Genomic DNA, 27,421 nt, shown 5'->3' on the forward strand with positions numbered 1-27,421 from the left:
CCGTAACGAATATAACACCTATTTGTTGGTTTGTCATTCATCCGGCCAAGAATTAACAACGGGACGGCCAAATGTGGCGACACCGCGGCCCAATGGACAGTTATAAACGTTATGTTAACTGTTTATTATAAACTTATATAGTGATTTATTAAATACTAGCGGCCCGTGGGGGGAAAGGGATTGTTAGTAATGGAGACTGGGAATCCCATTGCTAGCAATATACCAGGTCCACCTCCTCGCGGTTCCCCCTGGAAACTATCATGGTTAATTCCTGATAAATTCATCATGATGGGCTAACTGGTCTGTTTCTATTCTCATCTATCACCCTTCACTGGTGCTCCGCCAGCGTATCCCGTTAACGCAGGCGGGGTTACCATACCATTTTCACCCATCAAAAAAAAAACTAGCGGCCCGTCCCGACTTCGCACGCGTGGACATTTTTACAACGTTTTAAAAAGTGGTTAGTGTGACGTAACGATAATAGTTGGACATATAGTATCACGAAGTTTTTGTAGTTATTGATATTTACTTCAGTATTGTAGAACATACTTTTGTTCTATCAACAATAGTTTCCGCAGCACACACGACGCAAGAAATTTTATGGCATTTTTTACACCTTGATAGATAGATAGACAGATACTCTTTATTGTTTCCTCCAAAAGATTACAATAATAAACTTATTATAGATATAAACAATTACAAGAGATAATCACAATGAGACAACAATGGGCGACCTTATCGCTAAGAGCGATCTCTTGCAGCCAACCTTTGGATGGAGAGGAGTAATTATAAACAATTTGATTGGAGGCACGATGAAGATCCTATTACGTTTATTAGTTACGTTACTAAAGTTTTAGTAAGGATCCCTAATCTTTTCTAGCAATAAATATAGCCTATGTTACTCAGGGTGAATGTAGCTTTCTAATGGTGAAAGAATTTTTGAAATCGGCAAAGTAGTTTTTGAGTTTATTCATTAATAAACATACATATACACAAAAATACAAATCTTTCCTCTTTATAATATTAGCGTAGATGTAGGTTGCATAAAAAGGCGGATAGAAAACAGTCCCTGTCGTACGAATTAATGTCTAATTAATTAAATAAGTACGAATGTGCAATTCTCTATTAGTATAAGAAGATGGAACCGGTATTTTGTAATGTCACTAGTGGTCACAATCTATAAATTACACGCATATGTATAATTGCATATGCACGGACGACATATGCGAATACATTAAACTGGGAATATACATCTGCATTAAAGTCGACTAGTGTCGAGTCACGCAACAAATAGTAATATTGTTCGATTCCCTTCGTTTCCTTTAAATTTCCAAACGCGAACTCATTCATTCGAATTACAAATGCCAAATTTGAATTTGGAATGCTGCGTCATCATTTTCTTAAACTATCATAGGTGCGTTCGGAAAAGAATAACAATTTTAAATCTTATTTTAAACGTAATAATAAAGCGTTCTTTTATTGTACAAAAATGTTATGCATACGTGAGATTCTACGACCATTAACAAGGGTTGGTGCGTTCGTTTGACGCAACTGTTGAAATATTTTGTCACAACAATTTGTCACGGCCTGTCAGAAAATGGCGAGTCAGGGTGACAAGTCCACGCGGGTCGGACGTCCCGGGGGCTGAATCCATGAATTATATCAATTAGGGATAATAAATCATTCGTTTTTATCGATAATCGATCGGTTAACGGAATCCTTTATGGATCAAAGGTGAATTCGAATAATAAATATTGGAATGATACATCACGTGTACGGAAAGGCAGTTTTTTGCTGAAAAGGGCATGTGCCCACTTTTTTATTTTTCCCCGTGGCACGTCATTTTATAAAAAAAATATTTTTATTATTAAGAAGAAAGCAAAACTAAAGAGATAAGTGTGATGTTTTAAAATAAAATATATCTTAAAAATAAAATAGCTACATAATTACTGCTTTTCTACAACAATTTTCAAATTGTCACCGCATAATTGCATTTCTGTTTAGCCAAATGTTGACTGAGAGAGAATGCTATATAGCATTAAATCCGCCTTTTTTACCAAAAATTTTTTTTAATGTGGTTAATAAAGAAAAAATAAATAAAAACAAAAATTGTAAGTAAATTGTGCATTATTGTAAAATATACTTTTTTTTGTAATATTTTGTTTTTTAATGTAAATATGAATAGCATCATGCACATCATAGAAACTGAAATGTACATGATACCATTAAATTATACTATTAACTAACGACTCGCTGCAACTTCACACGGGTAGCGAAGATAGCTGCAATCTTTGTAGGGATCTCTATTTTTTTTTTTTTAAATAAAATACAATCCTTGTTATTCGCTAAAAATGGCATTTTCTGTAAATGAAAAAGTCTTCATAATCGATAATTTTTTACATTTATCCAAACATAAATCATATCTTTCTTCTTCATGATATGAGATTATAGGCATGTATAATATGGATACCGATTCGATATCTTTATATTGGGTTTCTCTGAACATTGATGGCGGGAAAAAGGGTCATCACTCATTTCGATATCGCCCATATCGGTCGGATATCTATTTTCAAATATGTTAAAAATATGTTATTGAATATTATTTTTTGATAACAGACTTTTAACATATTCGTTATTGGACCAGTATACATATAGATAGTATCTATCTATCTATCTTCAGCATAGAGTACACAACATAGTTTAATGCATTGAAGCGATAAAAAAAAACAAATCCACGTGTTGTTAAATTAATTCGGTTCACGGTGGCCGGTCCCGAAGGCGACTCACGCGCACACCGGAACGCTGCTCTGTTCAATTGAACACAAAACGGCGCGTTACGCGCTACATAACTACATAAAAGTTGTTCATTTACTTAAACTTGTTAAATAACTACTAAAAATTTGTTACATTATTTAACTTCGTTAAATAATCATTTGAAAATTATTTAAATTAACAGTTTAACAGTTGTTAAAATATTTAAACTCGTTAAATAACTAGTTATTAACTGTTTAAATATTTAAAATCATTAATAAGCTGCTTAAAATTATAACATTTTTAAATTATAATTTTTAATTATAGCTTTATAACAATTTTGATAAGTAAATTTTATTATAGTATGCCACTTTTATAAAATTATAGTATGCAAACATACTTTACGAAATAATATAGTTAAAATAAAATATATTAATACTTTAATACGAGAATTTTATATGTATAGATATTTTGTATATTTAAGTATATATTTTTGGTTATAAAAAACATAATATAATTTAAATAAAATCTATCAATTTCAAATACAGTAAACGCTCTACATAAGCAACCTCTCAAAGTAAGTAACATTCTTTATATTTTATTTATTCTACTTAGCTTAATTAGTAAAAGAAATAATACTTTACCGTTTGGAAAATATTTTTCCAAACGGTAAAGTATTACCGTTTGAAAAAATATTTTAAAGTATTTTTATACTCCTTTTTTCTTTATAAGCAACTTTTCCTAATATTTTTTTATTGAAATTGCTTTAAATGAGTTGCTTATATAGAACGTTCACTGTATTTATTTGAAAGTGGTAAATTTTATTTAAAGGCAAAAACTCTTTGAAATACTACAAAACAATATATATTATGAGGCGGACAACTTTAAAATATTTCACACAAACACACTTGACAGACAATAACAGTTAATTAAACCGTTATTAGGTTCTAAACTGTGATATTAGTATTAATTATTTGTACTACTGTGGCCAGTCGTTACACTAATTGGTCCGCGGAGCGAGATATACTTCACTCTAATAGGTTATACTCATTCACGTTGGCTTTATCGTAGGGAAATTTACAAATGGTTCAATTATTTTTGTATTATTTAGTCTAAACTAAACTAAAAGCTGTTTACGACTGCAATCTCAAGATTTTATTATTTTAAACTATTTATTATTGTATTTCAAATAGATATATAGATAGATACTCTTTATTGTTACCTTCAAAAGATTACAATAGTAAACTTATTATAAATATAAATAATTACAAGAAATAATCACAGTGAGAAAACAATGGGCGACCTTATCGCTAAGAGCGATCTCTTCCAGGCAACCTTTGGATGTTTATATGAATATTATCATTATCAGTGATAGGAATTAGCAGCGAACTTTAAAAAAGGGCGAGGACAAAAGATCATACAAAAGTCGCAGTGTCATAGGTTTTTCTGCTTGAAAAAAGGCCGTCTTTCCAAAATAATAATATTAATATTATAAAGAGAACAGAATTGATTGTTTGTAAGAGATTTACTGAAAAAGTACTCGATTGATTTTAAAAGTAATATGTTACTTCTAGATTATGTATTATTTTTGAAAATTCTATTTACCCGTGTGAAGTCGGGCCAGATCGCCTAGTTTGTTGTAAGTATAGATTATATAAGTACTAATATATTTAGGTAAAGGGTCGAATGACAATACGTCTCAAAAATGACAATTTTTTTTAATAATTTATTCTTTTATATATATATATAAATGTAAGGCATTATATATCATTTACAGTCTCCCCCGGTCTCTTTAAGGTCTCCCCAATAAGGTAGGCTTTGTCTCTTTCTGATGATATTTTTAATATAATTTCTTACAATTGTTTACGTTTATAATAAGTTTACTATGTTGTAATCTTATGAAGGTAACAATAAAAAGTATCTATCTATCTATAATATTAGTAAAGATAGATAAAAAATAAACTAATAGGGTGTCAACACTGGCCACTCCTATCGAGGTATCGACTCGAACATTACACATAACAAGTTACATATCGGGTCCCGATCGCTGCCTAGCCTAGTACAGAGGTCACAAGGTTCCTATACCCGGTAATAATGGTGATGCGCTGCCAGTTAAGAGTATTTCGACGCCTGCGCAGATACGACCAAAGATAAACTATAATGTAGGTATCATTGTTGTATAATATATTCAGTACTGCTGTAAATCAGTACCTATACTACATACATAAGTTTCAATTTAATTTAGATCGTTCCATGTTATGATGAAAAATGGAATGCAATGTTTCATTTATAATATATAATAATATTAATGAAAGTTTTCAACCATCAATTTTTTAAGTCGGTTATAGAATAATCTCTATAGGTAGACAATCTGCCTTCCAAACAGTAAAGAAAAAAAATATATACCCTGTCGGGTCGACCTCCACATGGTTCCCCCTGGAAACTATTTTGCTGAATTCCTAGTGTATTCATCACGATAGACTAAATAACTTGCGTTTACATTCCCATCTATCTCATCTCTCACTGGCGCCTCACCAGCGTATACCGTTGGCGCAGGCGGGGTCACCACTCCATTGTCATCCATTTAAAAAAAAAACACACTAATATCCTACTACTAAGCGCGGTCTCCCTATAAGAAGACGACACCATAACACCTCAGTCATCAGGAGTACCAACTCTATATACCGTTACAATGTTTGCCAAGTCAATAACCTTAAAAAAAAGAACATTTAAGCGTTTTCGGAACACATACGAAAGATCGCGAGAAAGTGCCTTCACATATCTAGACACATATAAAAAAATAACTCTGTTATTACTGTAAGTGGATAAAAAAAAATAACCACAGAACAAGACAATAAATACGAAACTGTAATTTTAATCTAATTTATCACATCTAGACCGCTCGTTAATAAAAAGCGCAAAATCCGAATCGCTCGCTTTTTATCCGCGCCGCGTCCGCATATCCGCGGTACGGTTCCTTCACATTACGAATTGGTCCCGCTCACTTACTCGGAGCTGTTTGTGAGAACTCGAGATCACTCCTCACTACACTATTCCGTTGGGGGTCTATTGCGGTATCGCTAGACAAATGTCTATTACTTATGTCGCATACTTACCAGAGGGAGACTTTGTACAAAAGTCGATTGCTTGGATACCTCTGTCCCATTCGTGTTTCAACCGTGAAGCAGTTGTGTTTGCATGGCTGTGTTTCAGTTTGAAGGGTGGGATATGGCGTGAATTTACTGGGTACAGAGGAATAACACCTGAGTCCTCAGGAATGGCAACGCATGGGGGGTATCATGAGTGAAACAGTATACTCTGTTATGTTCATGGTACTGCTCATGTCAATAGGCGACGGTTACCACTTTCTATCAGGTGGGCTGTCAGCTTGTTAGCCATTCTAATATGTATAAAAAAAAATACTGGACATGACAAAAATTCATAACTTATTTATGTATCACAAAATAAATAACTTTAAAATTTATATAAATATAAAGTATTTAACACCGTGTTTGTAAAGAAATTAGCATAAAGGTATACATGTCTCTTATAGGATAAGCGAAAAGTTAAAAAGTACTAACAGGGAAGGATTTATCAGTAATGGGGACGTCAATCTCCATTGCAAACAATAAACGATCAGCTCAACCTCCACGCGGACCTGGAAACGTGATTATTTACTAGTGAATTCGCCACAGTAGGTCATCTGTCCTGACTTCATCCTCATTATTTCATCTTTCACTAGTACCCTCTATTTATACCTACTCTTAGCACAGATTGGAGTACCATCATTCCAACTTCATTCATTAAAAATAAAAAACCAAATTCCTCTATTTTTACAACAACATGCATATATCGATGTGTCAGTCCCGGCAAAGAATGGGCCACCTCTTGTAAGTGTCGTAAGAAGCGACTAAGGGACGGCAAAGGATGGGCAGCAGCGTCCCTCTTAAAACATCACTAAAAGCCTAACTGCGGCTGCCAACCCGCCTGCCAAGCGTGGCAATTACTAGCTAAAAAATCTCCTTCCGGGGAAGCTTATGTTCATCAGTGGACATAAGCTTCCTCCGATGATGATGATGCATAGATAGCGATGTGTCTGAGCGTCCAGCATGATATCTATCTATCTATCGCCAGACTCACGGTAGAGCGCGCTCTCTTAAATATCAAGCTCAATCAATCGAACCGTCAAGACCTACCTATTACGAAATAAACCAATTCAGTTAATTCAATTTGGTAACGGTTTAAATCGAAGTCATATTCATTTCACAACCAAGTCATTACACGGTTAATTCTTATTTGATTTGTAAATATCAATACAAATTAATGCCATAAAATAATAAACAGTTTAAATATAAAATAGCAAACTAATACTGGTTTTTAACCACGAATTTCGTTTGTGTTACTGCGAAAGTTAAAATTGGCTGGGATAAAAAAATAACCTATATCGTTCGTTATTATTACCTATACTACTTACATAGAATGATTTAATGACAATTGTTTAAAATGGAAAAGCGTCACGAGGTAACAAACAAACTAAATAAACTCACTTTTACATTTGTTCCGTTAATAAGAATTACAAAGTTAATTTAAAAGAAAATAAATAAATCCTTTTACATACTAATATTAAAAATGTATAACTGTATAATAAATTTATTATATTATTTTACTTTATTATTATATTTATATAGTAGTACATTGACCCATTCGATATTTTTCGACTAATAGTAATAATCTATGATAATAAAATCAGACCTAACATTAGAGTCAACAAAACAATATCGCCTACCATGAAATCTTTTCCCAAATTTCAGGACCGAACGAAACAAATATTTGTTGTTAAAGTTACATAATACATACTGTTTAAAAATATTAAAAATGTTAAAATATCATTCCTTTAAATTTTTATGGTAGGATTTATGATGAACAAAATGTTAAGCTCCATTTACTAGGCTGATTTCGGTACGAACAAAAACACGAAATTAAGTTCGAAAATTCGGAATTTCATTTCATGGTAGACCCCCAGCTCTAGTTACAAATTACTCAATAGTTAACTATATCTCATAATATTTACCATAGTTTATATATATATGTATATATACATAAAACTATGGTACACATATGTGTATTTCTTATGTATTACTATAATTATTTTAGTACGTTACTATAATTATGTCACATATTTTTCACCACGTCTGCCCTTCATACGCTTTCTGTTTTCACCTAATGGTTAGCTGGTAGAGAATGCCATATGGCATTAAGCTCGCCACTTGTACAAAGTTTTATTGTGCAATAAAAAATAAATAAATAAATAAAGTGTAACACCAGAATAGACCCCATAATATTACATCTACACTGACGGCTCACAACGCGTCACCGTCAAAATATCGCACCGCGTCCCAGAATATTTCAGATATAAATCGCCGTTAACAATTTTAACGCACTGCTGATTGTAATCAGTGATCGATCATTTATTTGTTGATGTTGATTCGTTTATAAACATCGTGTAAACTGTTCTATTTAATTAGTATATGTGTGTGTGTGTGTGTGTGTGTGTGTGTATGTACGATTTATTTTTATTGTGTTGATATCATTAATATGTACTTTTTTTTATACAACTTAGAATAGCAAACAAGCTGACGGTCCACCTGATGGTAAGTGGTAACCGTCGCCTATAGACATAAGCAGTACTATGGACATAACAGAGTATACTGTTTCCCCCATGATACCCCCCATGCGTTGCCATTCCTGAGGACTCGGGTGTTTTTCCTCTGTACCCTGTAAATTCACTGCCATATCTCACCCTTCAAACCGAAACACAGCCATGAAAACACAACTGCTTTACGGTTTTTTTTTTAATGGGTGGTAATGGAATGGTAACCCCAGCCTGCTATTGGTATACACCGGCGGCACCAGTGAGGGATGATAGGTGAGGATGAAGTAGGTCAGTTAGCCCATCGTGACGAATTCAACAAGAATTGTTCACGATGGTTTCCAGGAGGAACCACGCGGAGGTCGACCTGATAGGGCTGATATTGCTAACAATCCCTTTCTCCCCACTGCTTTACGGTTGAAACACGAATGGGACAGAGGTACCCAAGCAATCGATTTTTGTACAAAGTCTCCCTCTGGTATAAATACTTTAACTTTAGTTTAAGCATATTATTCGTAGATAATTATAGTAGAGTCGTCCTCCGTGGCGCAGCGGTCAACACGCCCGCCTGCGACGTGGAGGCCCTGGGTTCGATCCCCGGCCAGGTCATGATGGAAAACGATCTTGTCCTGATTGTCCTGGGTCTTGGATGTTTATCTATATATGTATCTATTATAAATATAGTATCGTTGAGTTAGTATCCCATAACACAAGTCTCGAACTTACTTTGGGGCTAGCTCAATCTGTGTGATTTGTCCGTATATATTTATTTATATTTATTTATTATTTATTTATTAATTATTTATTAATACAATATTAATTGCTGTATACATAATTAATATATTTAAATATTTATTACATAATAAATAGATGTGCTAAATAGATTAAAGGCATATGTCGCAAACTTTATTATTAAAATTGACTGGTAGTATGAATACGATAGCCCGATCCTCTCATTGTGGGTCAAAATTATTGTAGGGGCCATAAAATGAATTTTGTATTTTTTTTCTACTAACATACATACCTTAAGTCAATTGTTACTAACAAAAATGGATCTTAGTAATCTGTAATAAAGAAAATATTATTTATATTATTATTATATTATTAAAGCAACTTTTTTCAATTTGTATATTAAATCGTATTAACATTATAAAAGTTTGTGAGGATGTATGAATTAATGGATGTTTGTTGGTCTTTCACGTAAAAACTACTGGACAAATTTGAATGAAATTTGCTACTTAAGATATACTCTAACTTGGAATGTACTGATACACGCGGGCGAAGCCGCGAGATACAGTTAGTAATCAATAAGAATAAAAAAAAGCGACTTCCATCATACACGAACCACTAAATATACTTAAAATTCTTGTTATTTTGTAGTTTTATAGCTCTTAAATGAAAAGCGATAGTTACAATCGCCACAAATTTAATACAAAACCAATATAGTAGAAAACCAGAAACTAGAATCATAACAATCGGTTAGGAATCGACGTCCCATCAACAGAATAAAAAGAAACAGACAGAAATCTTATTTATTTATTTATATGTTTGCACACTTTAAAATATGTCTACAGGGCGGACTTAATGCCTGATGACATTCTCTAAGAGTCAACCGTTACGATCAACAGAGAGAGTAAATGGCGGTGCATTGGTCTAGCAAAATCAAAATTTGTAAATGGTATAAGTATTTTGATAAATAACAACATTTTAAGGCTTTTTAGATGGCCTTAAAATGTATTACTTAATAATTTAAATTCGTAATTTTATAACTAAATCGAATTAACTGACGTATGTCGAACGTAAACAACAGGCATACCCATTTTCGAAAAGTCCAAGCGATCCTCCGGTGCTGTATTCTCGTAACCTCACATTATGATCAAGTGGCACCTGTGAGCCTTGCTACAAATTCCCATAACAGTGGTGCGGCATTCCCACGGAGGTCGGCAGTCGACACTATGAAGCTATCCGTCGATAATGGCGGTCGCGCAAATGACAGAGCGGGCGCGGTTCACACGGCTCGCTCGCTGTCGAACGCTGTTTGATTTTCGAAGCGAGTGATTTTGTAATAATGTTCCAATTCCAAATTTATAAAGGGACTATTACACCGTCAAATATTATAGGACCATTTAGATTAATATATAAACTTTATTTTATATTTCCTTCTCTTTATCATCGTATTCATATCGGCCGTTTACTGTCTATTGCTAAACGTAGATCTTTCCTTGTTCTGAAGTTTTGTTATTAGTTGCTACACTTGACAGATGGATTGACAACTGTAACGCTTTGTTTATATTTTTTTGAGGGATGCTGCTACCCATTAAGACCTTGACCATTAGATTCCCTTAACCATCTATTTGCTGAAAATAGGTTTCCCCCATTAGGAGGGGGAAGAGGGTTTACTAGTAGTTACGAAGTTTAGTGGACAGATTGGCAACTGTAGTTAGGCTTTAGTAATATTTTAACAGGATCATTGCTGCTAATCTCTCAACCATTAACTTCCCTTAGTCGCCTCTTACGACATCCATGGGAAACAAAGGAATGGCCCATTCTATACCGAGCCCATACGGCACTTTCTTTCTCTTACACTAGTATATTACGCTTCCTTAGTGACCTTTAAGGCACCCTAAAAATATAAAAGTAAAGCTTAAGCCTTATTCAGAAAACTGTAAGTCTACCATGAAATAAAATTCCGAATTTTCAGACTCAATTTCGTGTTTTTATATTCATACCGAAATCGGCCTAGTAAATGGCGCTTAACATTTCGTTCGTCATAAATCTTACCATAAAAGCCCAAAGGAAAGATATTTTAACATTTTTAAACAGTTTATATTGTGTAATTTAATCATAAAATTTGTGTTTCGTTCAGCTTCGAAATTTCGGAAATCATTTCATGGTAGATCCTCAGCTTACAAGGTGCGGACGAAGGCATATAATGTTTAGAAATGGCAACGCATAACGGGAACCAAAGACGTCGTAATACAGTCTGTAATATCCATGGTGTTATTGGTATCTACAAAAGACGGTTACCACTTCTCATCAAGTAGATCGCCAGCTTGCTTGCAATTTCGATTTAAATAAAAAATAAAATTACAAATGTAATAAATCAAGAACTAACAAATGCATTACGAAAATAACTCGGCCGATTCTTAATCTCGGCGCGGTCGGAATATGAAGTAATTAATATGCTAATTATGCGCCCAGATCCCATCCCAGATAACTGATTGTCCACCAGTGACAACCTTTTCGGTATCACAATTTTTCGCGAGTCGTATCGTGTCATAAGCTTTCGTTTCATACGCTTGAATAAATAAATCTCATCCCGCAAATTTCAGCTTTAATCCTATCAGTTTTGGGCGTTAAGTCGTTTGTTTGTTTATTGCTTCGCAATCGAGCGGCGAGCCCTAAAAAGGTGAATGCGACTGACAAATTAATTAAGTTGTAACGCAAAGGATCGATGTGCTGAGTAGAGTTACACGCTCGAATACTCGCCGACTCGGATCGTGCTCGACGGTGCAGAGGGTTATTCGGACTTTTCGATCGCTGGGTCAATGCACTCGCGAATTTTTTGATATTTTTATTGTATTTTTCTTCAAAACAATATTATCGACGTGTTGTTATCAGATTTTTGCCCGCTTCTTCGTACGCGTGGTTTCAAAAGTAGAAAAATTCAATGAAACATTTTGAGACAGGCTTTGCCTAGTGTGTCATAGCTATAATATTGTACCATAGGCTAATTTTGTATATGGAAATAAAGTTATTCTTATTCTAAATAGGGCACTTCTAAATGGCGGATAAAGATAAAACATAATTCAGACTTAAGTTTTGGTCGTTCGTGAAAACCTTCCTCGCCTTCCCTTAGTCGCCTCTTACGACACCCACGAGAAATGAAGTGTTTTGGGTCAGCTCACTAAAATGTACTTGTCTGGTGGGCCGGGACCTAAAATATGGTCGAGCGCACGGTACGATGTCATGTCTAATCACTATGACTGATTTTCTTATTAATTGTTTAACCAGTTGGTTATGTATTCAATATTTTCTTCTTTTTGAGTATTTAATTGAATTATGCTAATATTCACACAATTAAACTTAAAAGTAATAATAAAATTATTTATGTCATTAATCCCGGTAGATTAAAAAAAATTGGTGCTTCAATGTAAGTTTATTTGAATAAATGATTTCTATTCTATTCTATTCTATGCCGGGACCACACGGTACGATGTCATGTTTGGTTCTTTGAAATTGGATCACAGATCTATATTTATAAAAAGTTATGTCGCCAGTTCGAATTGGGGCCGACCACGATATACTCATTTGTTGCAATATCCGGCCGTAGTACCTTCCTAATGCTCCTCAAATATTGCGTCTAAACTGCGCCCACCATGTACCCTCTTGTATAGGCTTTCCGTCACCCGTATCCAATAGCGATAACGGGATGACCTAAATACTGTACCGCAAACCATAAAAAAAATCCCTTATTGGTTGGGGGTGGGGGGGGGACGTTGCTAGCAATAAATTCAGTCAGGTTGACCTCCACGTGGTCCCCCTGGAAGCCATCGTGCTGAATTCCAAGTGTATTCATCGCGATGGGCTAACTGACTTGCCTTTTCATCATCACCTATCATCCCTCACTGGTGCCCTGGACTGGAGTTACCATTCCATTATCATCCCATAAACAATCCCTCACTGGTATTTGTAAAACACTATGTTTCCCTTTATGGACTCCCGCGATACAGAGTCGCCTAGTACGGGGTCCATGTACCCATGTTACATGTTCCTTGTGTGAAATAAATAAATAAATAAGTATATAATTACGTACTATATTATTTCATCTAGTGCACGCACTACGAGTATACGGTATCACCCACTACTATGTCACGTTTTGTCACCATTGACAAGCCACCTCCCACTCACTGTTGGAGGACATAATTATAATATGTACCGCCTCTTATCTACCTACTTATCAATACTATGAATGTATGTTAATTTACATTATTACCTATGTTTAATTCCGACTAAAATCATATTATTTCACCTTCTTTTCAACCAGATTCAGTTGTATTGTTTTGATGATGAAATATTCATCATCATCATCATCATCATATCAGTCGTTAACTGTCCAATGCTGAATCCTCCAGAAAGGCAGTTTTTCCAGTAGTTACCATATTTAGCAGGTGGGTTGACAACCGCAGTTGCTGCCCGTCTCTCGTTAAGTTCCTTTAATTTACCAGAGGGAGACTTTGTACAAAAGTCGATTGCTTGGGGACCTCTGTCCTATTCGTGTTTCTACCGTGAAGCAGTTATGTTTGCATGGCTGTGTTTCGGATTGAAGGGTGGGATATGGCAGTGAATTTACTGGGTACAGAGGAATAACACCTGAGTCCTCAGGAATGGCAACGCATGGGGGGTATCATACTGCTCATGTCTATAGACGACGGTTACCACTTTCCATCAGGTGGGCCGTCAGCTTGTTTGCCATTCTAGGTTATATTAAAAAAAATTTTGCAGATAGGTTGACAACCGCAGTTGCTGCTCGTCTCTCAACCGTTAAGTTCCTTTAATCGCCTCTCACGACACGACACCCATGGGAATAGAAAATGTGGCCCATTTATTTATTTATACTTTGTCACACATTAAAATATGTCTACAGGGCGGATTTATATAAATAATATCTTTATTGCACTTGTAAATTACATACATACATATCTGTCACGCCTGTCTCCCATTAAGGTAGACAGAAACAATGGAACGCCAAATGCTTTGATTCAAACAGACCTCTTTCGCTTCTTCCACATTCATCAATCTTTTCATACACGCTCGCCGGTTACGGACACTTTTAATTTGGCCCTTCTTCAGCACGTAGCCTATTTGGTTGACATACGTCCGTCTAGGGCGGCCCCTACTGACATATCCATTCATTCTTGTTCGATAAATCTCTTTTGTAATTCTTCTTTTATCCATCCTCTCCAAATGGCCAAACCGACGCAACATTCCTTTCTTTTTTTAAATTACATGTAATATAATGCATTTATAAATGTTGTGAGCAAAGATGGACTTATCTCTGACAGAGATCTCTTCCAGTCAACCCAATGCAGTTAGAAAACATGTTGTTAGCGGGCAGCTGAAGTGCTACAACTATTAATATTTGGAGTACATAAACAAATATACAGTTAAATAAAATATTAAAATATATAATAAAATATTATCTATTTAATGCCTGATGGCATTCTCTACCAGTCAACCGTTACGCTAAACAGGGAGAGTAAATGGCGGTGCATTGATTTAACAGGGATGTATTAAGGGGTGGCGAATTCCAAGCCGGGACCACACGGCACACACTATACTACGATCTGAAATTAAATAAATTAATTCATTAAATAAAATGAGACACGTAATTCCATTAATTATAATTTTGCATTAACATACTTAATAATTAAAGGCGAACACGAAGAGCGAATACCTCATGCGGCGAGTACCGTTGCGCGTGCGCAAATAATAAAGAACCGAGACACACGGCCGATATCATAAAAACGACAAATCATTGGTGACATCGTTTCTCTCTTAAAAACAAGGACGGGGACTTGTACAGAATCGTGTCCGATCTAATTTAGAGCGGGCGGCGGACAGATGAGCGGAGCGATAAGCGGCGCGGGTCGAGAGCACGCTGCGTGATTTACTAGATGCGAGACGAGAGCGCCGGCACTGAGGTATTCGAGTTGACTGGTTGAAACCGAGTATACTTTACAATGAGTGTTGGTATAGTCTCATTGTTCAAAAATAGAAGGAGTTTAATCAGGAGTTGGAAGCAAAAAAAGATAAGAACGTGTTTTTAACTTGTCATTAGAAACAACATTAGGAGAGGAACAGAAATGTCTATTAAGGTTCTGAATATCAAAACTAGTGGAACTGCCATTGTAATTTTTTCCAACTCAGTTTAATTCATTCAGTTCAGTGCATTAATCTTATTAAAATGGAGTATATGTATAATATAAAATTAAATCAACATCATTCACATGCATTAAACCAAGCATTATTTCTAAAAAAACATAACAGAAATATAAATATAAATAGCATTAACAATTGACAATTGACCAACAATTTTGAACCTTCCAAAAAATATGTCGTTGCTTCCAACCGAGTTCAAAGAATGTAGGTCCTCGATTCGGTTATATTTTTTTATGTTTGATACCTCACAACCCTATTAATTATAAATAAATTTGGATTTTTTTTTTATCTGATAAGATATACTTACAAATTAATCTCGTAGCAATTTTAACAAAATCGGTTTTGTAGTTTGATTTTTAAATCACAATAACTCGTCTTGCCGCAATTAAACTCTGTTTCCTTTTTTTTTTGTTGAATGCAATCTTAATTATAAAAATCCATGTTTATTTGAGGAAAAACATTCAGTCTCACCATTAATACATTTCCTTAATTGTAAACCAGTAATTTTAATTTACTCCGATATATACATTGTAAATGTAAAGTATACTTTATCTCAGTACAACAGTTTGCCAATGGGCATCCCGTCGCGATGTGGACGGTCACCGCACCTGATCCGCAGCGTCGACAAATACATTTTATGGTCCGTTCTAATACAACTGTTGAACAAATAAAAAATTATATGAATAAAAAAAATCCGTTGCAAGATTATAATGAATATAAAGTTGAAAAACGAACTGAAACACAGAGATACGTAGATAAGCTTAGATAAGCGATTACGAGTACACCGTACTGTCGTCAGATAGCACAGCGCTGCGCTGGGCCATTGTAGGTTTTATTATGCTTGACTAAAAATCTCCCGTCTTGTTTAGAAATTCCATGAGTAAATACATTTAAAAATATATATATATATATATATATATATATATATATATATATATATATATATATATATATATATATATATATATATATATATATATATATATATATATATATATATATATATATATATATATATATATATATAAACTCTTTTTACGAAACATAAAACTAATTAAAGAATCTACTGTTAGGCGGAACGAATTTCGCCAGGTCAGCTAGTAAGGAAATAAAGATTAAACACTCTTATGGTACTAATAAAATAAAAATATTAAAAAAAATACAATAAAATAATACTCACACAGGTTAATAAATAAATTCTCTGAAGGTGGGAAATATCAATTCTTATTTTATGCATCGTGTACTACAAATTAACATAACAAATCGCGTACTGAACTATTTAATAAACATGAGTTAATATTGCACGACGTTACACGACACGTGAAGGAGAACATACTCAAACACATACCATACATACATCAATTATATTATTAGTTATCATAGTTATAATCGCAACTAGATTAAAAACAACTATGTTAATAAATTTACTAATATATTATTTATATTTTATATATGTTACATTATATTTTTACCAGAGAGCAGACTTTGTACAAAAGTCGTTTGCTTGAGTACCTCTGTCCTATTCGTGTTTCAACCGTAAAACAGTTATTTGTATGGCTGTGTTTCAGTTTGAACGGTGGGATATAGCAGTGAATTTACAGGGTATAGAGGAATAACATAACGTAACCTGAGTCCTCGGGAATGGCAACGCATGGGGGGTGTCATGGGCGAAACAGTATACTCTGTTATGTCCATGCTACTCCCCATATCTATAGGCGACAGTTACCACTTTATATATGTCTATAATTCACACCTATAACTAAGGCTCACCCAGCTCTTGGATGTAATAAATAAATAAATAAATAAATAAATAAATAAATAAATTCACACCTATAACTAAACTTATTAATATTCTGAATAAAAGAAAAATTACGTTACATTTAACGCAAATAAAAAGCAAAGCAGCGAAATGATTTCAATCGATAAATCGATACATTATTAATCGTTGCACAAAACGATTTATCGGATGCAATAACATGCGCCATGGTCCTCGAAATTAACATCTAAATGACTGATTGGAAAATGGTTGATCTCCGTCATGGCGTATTAATACTGAATTGGGTTTCTGTGGCGCTGTTCTGCGTAGTTTGTATCAAGCGATAAGAGAAACAATATTACAGTTTCAGTCGGAATAATAACGCGGTATATTCACTTATTTTTATCAAAAAATACAATAAGTTGTTAGTAATTTTTTATTATTATTAGATTTTATATAAATTTTTATTTTAATCATGTACATATTTAATAGTGATTTTGTATTGATTTTAAACTTTTTAACACATTTATTCTTGTAAAATATGTAAATTCGTTACAGTCTATTTAAGGTGTTTAAGTATCGTAAAACATCTTTGAGCTCTTAAGAAAAATACAAGCTGTTATGTTGCTTTAATAGATATAATTTTAAAATAAAATAAACAAGAATATGTGTACAATTAATTAATTATATTATTTACATTAAAATTATTTTCTGTTTTAATTTGCAGATGAATCAAAAGTGCAAGGTGTGCGGCGAACCGGCGGCCGGGTTCCACTTTGGCGCCTTCACCTGCGAAGGATGCAAGGTAAGTCACAAATTTATTTATTTATATATATATATTTTTTATACAACTTAGAATGGCAGACAAGCAGGTGGGCCTTCCACCTGATGGAAAGTGGTAACCATCGCCTATAGGCATGAGCAGTACCATGGACATAACAGAGTATACTATTTCGCCCATGATACTCCCCATACGTTGCCATTCCTGAGGACTCAGGTGTTATTCCTCTCTACCCTGTAAATTCACTGCCATATCCCACCCTTCAAACCGAAACACAATCATGCAAACACAACAGCTTCACGGTAGAAACATGAATAGGACAGAGGTGCCCAAGCAAACGACTTTTGTACAAAGTCTCCCTCTGGTATAATATATGAGACATAATATAAATTAATTATTGGACACTTTTTAAATAATTAAGTAATAATTATTAAACTTAAACCTATTCGAGAAGTTCATGGCTTGATTAAAACCACTATAATATTAGTTTTGAAATAAATAGGTGACAGGCTGGAAAAATAATTATATTTTTTATGAACATACGTATATGTGTATACCTCTAAATCCAATTATATTCCCTTCACACGTAGTAAAATAATAATTACACGGTAATTAATTATTTGCAAATAATAATAATAATAAAGTACTAACATCATTGCCCATTATTCGTTTACACAATATTTGATCGACTAAAGAGAGTTCTCATTTTTAATAATAATTGTCAATAATGTATGAGTATATTATACTTTTTTTTTAATTTATTTTAATGGTCGAGGAATGTTCAGCTGCATTCTTAAAACATCTCAAAAGCCATACATGTGGTGAGCACTCTTGCACTGGTCTCATATTATTTTTAAGAAATCCAAAATTACTTCATTAACTAGCTTTTACCCTCGACGCGACTGGAATATGTTCACTGATTGGCATAAAATGGAGCCAATGTCACCAGAGGGAGACTTTGTACAAAAGTCGATTGCTTGGGTACCTCTGTCCCATTCGTGTTTCAACCGTGAAGCAGTTGTGTTTGCATGGCTGTGTTTCGGTTTGAAGGGTGGGATATGGCGTGAATTTACAGGGTACAGAGGAATAACACCTGAGTTCTCAGGAATGGCAACGCATGGGGTGGTATCATGGGCGAAACAGTATACTCTGTTATGTCCATGGTACTGCTCATGTCTATAGGCGACGGTTACCACTTTCTATCAGGTGGGCCGTCAGCTTGTTTGACATTCTAAGTTGTATAAAAAAAAATCCCGTACAGATAGATGGATAGATACTATTTATTGTTTCCTCCAAAAGATTACTGTAGTTAACTTATACTAAAAATATATACGGAATTTTCATAGTGATTACTTTAAGTTACTAAGATTATTTACCTTCCTTAGAGAAGGTAACAAACAAACAAACTCACTTTTCAATTTATAATATTAGTTAATATACACAATACATATGAAGCAATGATGTAAACAAAGTCAATTATTAATTATACAAAACAAATATCCGTAATTGAATAATTGCAATAATTGTTGTGATTCCGATATTAGAACTGATTCGTCCTCCGAGAACTAGATCCTCCCTGGCGTTTCCGATTTTTCATTTTAAACCTTACATTGTTAAATAATAGGGAACACATTACAATGACCATGTAACATTAGATATCGCCCAATATCCGGGAGATCCACTTCAATAATTCGACCAGCACGCATTAGTTCCGATTTTTATTTATTATTGTTTCTAATTTATAATGTTCCTCGCACTGTATTTGGAATTTAATAAAGGAACCCATTTATCTAGCTAGCACTGTGGATTTGTTAGAAATTTCGAATTACCAAACCTCAATGTTGCAGGTTGAATTGATATTTATTTATTTATTTAACTCTTTATTGTACCATAAATAAAAATATACAATAACAAGTGAATAATTCAAGTGAAATACAGTAACGTAAATACAGATTGAAATATATACATAAAGGTACAAAAGGCGGTCTTATCGCTAGGGCGATCTCTTACAGACAACCTTTGGTTAAAGGAGAACAGATAGAAATGGGCGGGTGGCGCAAGAGTCAATTAATAATTTTTCGTGCATAAAATACAAAAACCTGTAATGCACAAAAATATCAAATACGAGTACATATAATAATAATACTATAAGGTTAATTGAGACGTATATTTGAAGTGACTTGTGATTGACTCCCAATTGAGTTATAACTGGTAATATTAACAAATAAAAATTATATTATATATTAAATACTTCAAATTTCTCAACGGGCTATGGAGGAGGCTAGTCTCTTTGCGTGATAGAATCCGAAACAAGGATATCCGCAAAAGAACCAACATTAATTTATATTTTTTAAATTTAAAATTAAAAACAAACATTCGTAAGCTCATGATAATTTAAATAGAGAACGTCAAAACACCGAAAAGCAAGTGAAAAGGCGTACAAAATAATACGAAGTGAATTTCCTTGACTTCCCATCAAAAATATTGAAAACACTCATCCTCGAAGCGTGCTCTTTATCCGATTGTGTAATAGATTCGCAACCACATCAATGCGAGTGGAAAAGAACGACAATGGAACGATTGCGCAAGCGTCGCTAAACGGCGCAGGATCCACGGTCAGGCGGCCAGTCGGACATTTGACAATACCCTTAGATCCAACCTGGTTAGCATTCGTTATAGACGTAACACTCCAAGATATTGTCTGGTAGACGTCTGTAAATATTACACTAAAGATTAAAAGGTTAGAGCAGCGTTTACTCGTCATTTATAAACAATAGATATAGATTTTTTCAGTATTTACTGGATTATTAGTAGTAGGATCTAAAAGACCCATTGCTAGCAATATACCGTATCAGGTCGACTTCTACGCAGTTCCCCCTAAAAACCATAGTGGTTAATTCTTGTAGAATTCGTCACGTCGGGCTAACAGACCTGCATTCATCTTCACCTATCATTCCTCACTGGTGCCCCGCCAGCATATACCGATTTTGTATAGGCGGGGTTTTTACCATTGCATTCTTACCCATAAAAAAAAAACTACTCCAACTTATTATCCTCCAAAAATAATAAGTTCAAATCTGGTCAACATCAAAAGTTCAGTGATATATGTTATTTATCTATTAACTCTTAGTTAAGTATTACCTAAACTTGAAAATTTGACAAAATAAATAAATAGTGACTTTCATTACCTCGTCAAAACAAGACAGTCCATTTTTTTATGCAACTTAGAATGGCAAACAAGCTGACGGCCCACCTGATGGAAAGTGGTAACCGTCGCCTATAGACATGCCTATGCCTATAGCCAATTCCTCACGTCTTACTGTATTAGATAATCTAACTCAAAATTTTAGAAAAATTAATTATATATTTATATGTGTATGTGTATGTATATATATGTATATGTTTGGTTGTATGTGTTTATTTATGTATGTATATGTATATGACTATGCTGTCACAAATATTATTTTTTACAAATCTATCTTTTTTAACGCGCCACCTACCTACTTATGCTTTAATCCTTTCTACTCAAAGGTTGTCTGGAAGAGATTGCTTAGCAATAAGACCGCCTTTTGTACTACACTATACGTATTGAAAATTGTTTTAACAAATCATGTTATGTTAGTGCAATAAAGTGTTAAATAAATAAAAAAAAAAAAATTAAATTAATAGAGTACCATACCATACATACTCGTTTACCAAAAAGAAATCATTTCTACAAACTATTACAACAAACACAGCTTTTTCTTAAATCTTATTGCATAAAGAATTAATTGAATTCTAAAATCTACTCTTGCGCATTTTGCTATAACTCATTTTACAATATTTCGTTTGAATATTTCAGCAAAAAAAAATCAATAAGGCGGTTTCTACTTTCGTATCAATCTATCTAACTTCATACCAGGTCTCTCCATCTACACGTCTTCAAGCTCACTTAATTAAATTAAACGTATAATTAAAATCAAGGAAAGATAAATAAAATACAATATCAATCAAACAATATATCAAATGATAATCACTCTGTCCACTCCGCATACCTTGGATAGAAAACAGTGAGTTAGAATGGCAATAATCAACTAACAAATATCTACTGTATGTACACATAATTGAAATAGTACCTGGATAAACAAGTCCACTTGCTAGCTAGCTGCTTTATCTGAGATCTATTAAGGTAGTAATTAAACGATTCTTTGTGGACAGTTAATAATTATAACATTACGGCGACTAATGTAAAATGTCAAGAACAAGAGGAGACATTAAAATAGGGATAAATATCTCGACTGCATGGAGGGATCGACCATGTTCTGTATAAATATTCAGCAATATATAATGTAGTGGGGGAATATTGCAAGATACTCGTATCTAGCTGTTGGCGTGCATCGTTAGCGTTATTTGTTAATATATGTACATTATTAGAGGCATGTATTGATATATTTGAGGGGAGTTATATATTAAAAAAAACATACAATGAAAAGTTGCTGCTCTAAATTTTTATACAACTTTGAACAGCAAACAAGCTAACGACTCATCTGATGGATATTGTTCAATTTCAAAATTGAAATGTGTAAAATGTTTTCAAATTCAAATAAATTATAAAATGCAGATGCACTTAAAAGTTTTTACAATCAAAATTTACAAAAAAAAAAATGGGACAAATAAGAATCTTTACAGTTAGTAAAGAAAATAAATTCAAACCCACATTTTTTTTAAACAACTTAGAATGGCAAACAAGCTGACGGCCCACCTGATGGAAAGTCGTAACCGTCGCCTATAGACATGAGCAGTAACATGGACATAACAGAGTATATTGTTTCGCCCATGATACCCCCCATGCGTTGCCATTCCTGAGGACTCTGGTGTTATTTCTCTGTACCCTGTAAATTCACGCCATATCCCACCCTTCAAACCGAAACACAGCCCCTACATATAGCTCTCAAATATTTATAAATATTAAAAGCAAATATAATAAGTGTTTTACTAATGTTTTGCTCTTAAAACATCTCATAAAGCCTACCTGCGGTTGGCAACCCGCCTGCCAAGCGTGGCAACTAATGGCAAAACTCCCCTTATGGGGAAGGCTTATGTCCAGCAGCGGACAGTCAACGGCTGAAATAATTATAAATCTATCGGGAGGTAGATTTTCAACACGAAAATGTAGGCCGTATAGTAACATCTGCATGATATAAATAACATCGGCTTAGAAACCAAAGGTCGGTCATGGTGCGCGGTTCGGAAATCGTATGTTTCCCAACTCCGGTAAGATCACCGTCCGTAAAATGACCATAGACCGAGTATTGAAACAGTTAAACATCTCTTTGAGAGAGTTACACAAGTATTTCGATAAGAACTAAAGGTGAATTAGAAAAATCCATGTTACCATGTCAGAATAAATCGGTATTTAACATCGCATTTTTAAGAAAGGAGGTCTCCAAAACGTCTTTTTTAACTAACTTCAAAAGGCTCTATTTGATTGTATTTTTTTTTATACAACTTAGAATGGCAAACAAGCTGACGGCCCACCTGATGGAAAGTGGTAACCGTCGCCTATAGACATGAGCAGTACCATGGACATAACAGAGTATACTGTTTCGCCCATAATTACCCCCCATGCGTTGCCATACCTGAGGACTCAGGTATTATTCCTCTGTACCCTGTAAATTCCCGCCATATCCCACCCTTCAAACCGAAACACAGCCATGCAAACACAACTGCTTTACGATTAAAGCACGAATGGGACAGAGGTGCCCAAGCAAACGACTTTTGTACAAAGTCATCCTCTTGTAAAAATATACAATAAACATGTAAATGATGCAAGCAAAAAAAGTCGAATAAGAGAAGGAAAGGAAAAATAAACTAAAAGGTACAAATAGAAGAATGCTTTTCGAATTTGTGGTTGGAAAACGTATCGATTTAGAAAAGAAAAATAAATGTAATAAATAAATAGTATTTTAAAACAATCGCACATACTTCATCTATACAATATTTATCATGATTTCCATTAATTATATCACATCTATATAAAACATGTCAATCAATTCACACTGTATCCTCCGCGAACAATGATCGTAATTTTTCAATGCGACGATCAAAGCCTAATCCTTGATCCATACCCGAGGCGGTCCGTTGCGACGGTAGCACAAACAGCTCGCTCGACCGTCAATTTGTCTGGCGCGTCGCTAATTAAACGTAGAGCGGCGTACGCGCACCGTTTGTATGTAAATCCGTGCCGCGGCGCGCGCGCAGCCAATTGTTGCTGGATACGCTTTTATTGGCTGTCAACCGGCTGTTACATGCCATTTGGGGGACTTTATTAAACCAAATCACTTTGTTACCGTCAATTGTATTGAGTAAATATTGTTTTTTAATTTGACAAGCTGTTTTATAAAATCCTTATTAATTTTTTTTTCGATGGGTGAAAATGGATATGCCCAACCAATTCGACCTCCACGTGGTACCACTTGGAAACCATCGTGCTGAATTCCAAGTGAATTCATCACGATAGTCTAACTGACCTGCCTTTTCATTCACACCTGTCAGCCATCACTGGGGCCAACCAGCGTATACCGTTAGTTCAGACGGGGTACCAATTCCATTATTATCCATTAAAAAACGTTCGACCGTTTAAGTGGGGGGAAAGGGATTGTTAATAATAGGCTTTCATAGGAATCCATTGCTAGCAATACATCCTATCAGGTCGACCTCCGCTAGGTTCCCCCTAGAAATCATCATGACTAATTCTTGAAGAATTCGTCACGATTGGCTAATTTACCTGCTTTCATCCTCACTTATCATCTTCAACTGATACCCTACCAGTGTATACCGATAGTTCAAACAGGGTTACCATTCCATTATCACCCATCAAAACAAAAGAACCGTTTAAATGTGATTGAGTAATGAAATAAACATCTAAACATCTAAACTTTCACATTTATAATATTAGTATGGTACGAAATGGTTACATTAAATTACAAATGAACTGTATCACAGTGATGTTTAGCCGAGTGACCGTAGCCCAGTGCCAGCCAGTAGTTAGCCGTAATAGCGACCGTGATTGATGCTAGGAGCGCTCGGCAAAAACGTGTGAACCCACAGACAGATACACATTCGGGTTGCGTAACGCGGTGCGAACACGAAAACGATTTGGTGTAACCGACACTGCGTTTAGTTTGTTGGGAATTGAAATAGTTCTGTTTATATTGAGGTCCGTATCAAGAGAACTTGACGAAGACGTGACTGGGTTTTGTTAAAATTAGATATCACAGAAATACTTGCCTTTTTATGCGACTTAGAATGGCAAACAAGCTGACGGTCCACCTGATGGAAAGTGGTAACCGTCGCCTATAGACAGGAGCAGTACCATGGATATAGCAGAGTGATACCCCTCATGCGTTGCCATTCCTGAGGACTCGGCTGTTATTCGTCTGTTCCCTGTAAAAACAGTATACACTATTATGTCCATAGTACTGCTCATGTGTATAGGCGACGGTTACCACTTTCCATCAGGTGGGCCGTCAGCTTGTTTGCCATTCTAAGTTGTGTAAAAAAAAAAGAAAGAAAATCTTTATTGACAACCAATTGTATTTACAGAACCAAACAAAAAAATGGCAATAATATTAATATTGATGATGATGATGATGATTATGTTTGATGATTATGTATTTAACAATTGCAGTAGTAAATAAAGCTGATTATGTATTTAACGGAGCGACAGTACGCACGTCCAGCCGTGCACCGGCCGATTAACAATGAGCGGCAACTGTCGGCCGACACGAATTATTTTCAAATTTGGAGCACATTCAAATTGCGGTAACGCACGCGAACGGAAAACGTTCAACGGAAAAAGATATTCGGGTTAAACCGAGACGCTTTGTTTCGTAACAGCCGCGCCGTAATAAATCATCGCTTCTAATTTGCTTTTAAAGGTTTTTTCTGGAAAGAATTATCTCTATGTGTAATCGGGTATTGTTCGGGGACAATCGGCGACAGTGGCGCCGCGCTCCATTGTGCGGCGCGGTGCGCGCCGTCCAAAGAAGCCGACGCCGACGCGCAGATCGTAATTTGTCAACCGCAATAGTCACTTGGACAAAACAAAAGTCGCGCCTTTAATGGTGCGCTTAATGCGAGTTAATTAATTGGACTGTAATTTTATTCGTAACTAGCCAATGCCCGCGGATTTGGTTATGGTGCCATGTTTCCTCTTTGAGTAGAAATTTGTAGAGTAAACCTATATTCCAATTTTAAACTTTCTAGACTTAGTAAAAAATCAATAAACGATTTTATAAGTATGGATTCGTGAGGGAAGGGCATTGCCAATAATTGGGTCTGGCATCTCCATTGCTAGCAATATACCAGAGGGAGACTGTACAAAAGTCGATTGCTTGGGTACCTCTGTCCCATTCGTGTTTCAACCGTGAAGCAGTTGTGTTTTCATGGCTGTGTTTCGGTTTGAAGGGTTGGATATGGCGTAAATTTACTGGGTACAGAGGAATAACACCTGAGTCCTTAGGAATGGCAACGCATGGGGGGTATCATGGGCGAAACAGTATACTCTGTTATGTCCATGGTACTGCTCATGTCTATAGGCGACGGTTATCACTTTCCATCAGGTGGACCGTCAGCTTGTTTGCCATTCTAAGTGTATAAAAAAAAAAGGCGAAGTCCGAACTCCATACGGTTCCCCTTAGAAACCATCATGGTTAATTCTTGTGGAATTCATCACAATGGACCAACAAACCTGCTTTAATCCTTGGCCTCGCCAACGTATACCAATATCGCAGGCGGGATTATCATTCCTTTTTTAATATCATTATCATTTCAGCCATTATCCATCCACTGCTGGAAAGAAACCTCCCCATAGACTGCCATAAGGAACGGCCCTGAGCCACCTGCATCCACTGACTCCCTGCAACACATTTCAGGTCGTCACTCCATCTAGTGGGGGGTCATCCTACACCGCATTTACCCGTATGTAGTCGCCGCTCAAGAATTTTCTTCTTCGAGCTATGTGACCAGCCCATTACCACTTCAACTTGCTTAATTCCTTCAATCCTTTCTCACCTAATAAAAATTAAAAATAAAAATTATAGATTATTTAATTGCTGAAAGTGATTCGAAATTCGAATACATTAATATTGATAGGGCATTCAGCGTGACACACCTCGCTCTTATTCTTCTGCATTCAAATGAAAATATGATTGGACAGCGTGAAGGACGTATTAGTAATTAATAAATCACTGTTACTAACACTTTAGTAATTAATGTAACAACGATTAAACGCGCGCCTGTTGCGTTTGTTTAGGAAGTGTGATGCACTTGTGTCTGATGTTTATAGCTATACTAGTTTTGTCCGCGTAGTGGTATGTATTATTTAACCATGAAATTCCCTTACGACACCCATGGGAAAAAAAAGGATGGCCTATTCTATGCCGGGAACACACGGTGACTTTAATTACTATTAATTATAATTTATTACAAATTTCTTTTATCAAAATCTTGGATCTGTTGCATTTTATACCAGTAATAATCGAAACAAACATTCGAAATT

The 27,421-nt window shown here is 35.0% G+C and overlaps 1 protein-coding gene across 2 annotated transcripts in view; it reads left to right on the forward strand.

Annotated features, from left to right (window-relative positions):
* Window positions 1-27,421, forward strand: part of LOC113521143 (knirps-related protein-like) — a 116,655-nt gene that overhangs the window by 71,926 nt on the left and 17,308 nt on the right. For both annotated transcript variants that reach the window (XM_052894062.1, XM_052894063.1), the window contains one exon: window positions 17,827-17,904. In XM_052894062.1, coding sequence (XP_052750022.1) covers window positions 17,827-17,904 — 78 coding nt within the window. The remainder of the gene's footprint in view (window positions 1-17,826; window positions 17,905-27,421) is intronic.

The sequence above is a fragment of the Galleria mellonella genome, unplaced genomic scaffold, assembly GCF_026898425.1.
Source record: "Galleria mellonella isolate WM207_F2 unplaced genomic scaffold, CSIRO_AGI_GalMel_v1 utg19, whole genome shotgun sequence".
In the NCBI taxonomy this organism is placed as follows: Eukaryota; Metazoa; Arthropoda; class Insecta; order Lepidoptera; family Pyralidae; genus Galleria; species Galleria mellonella.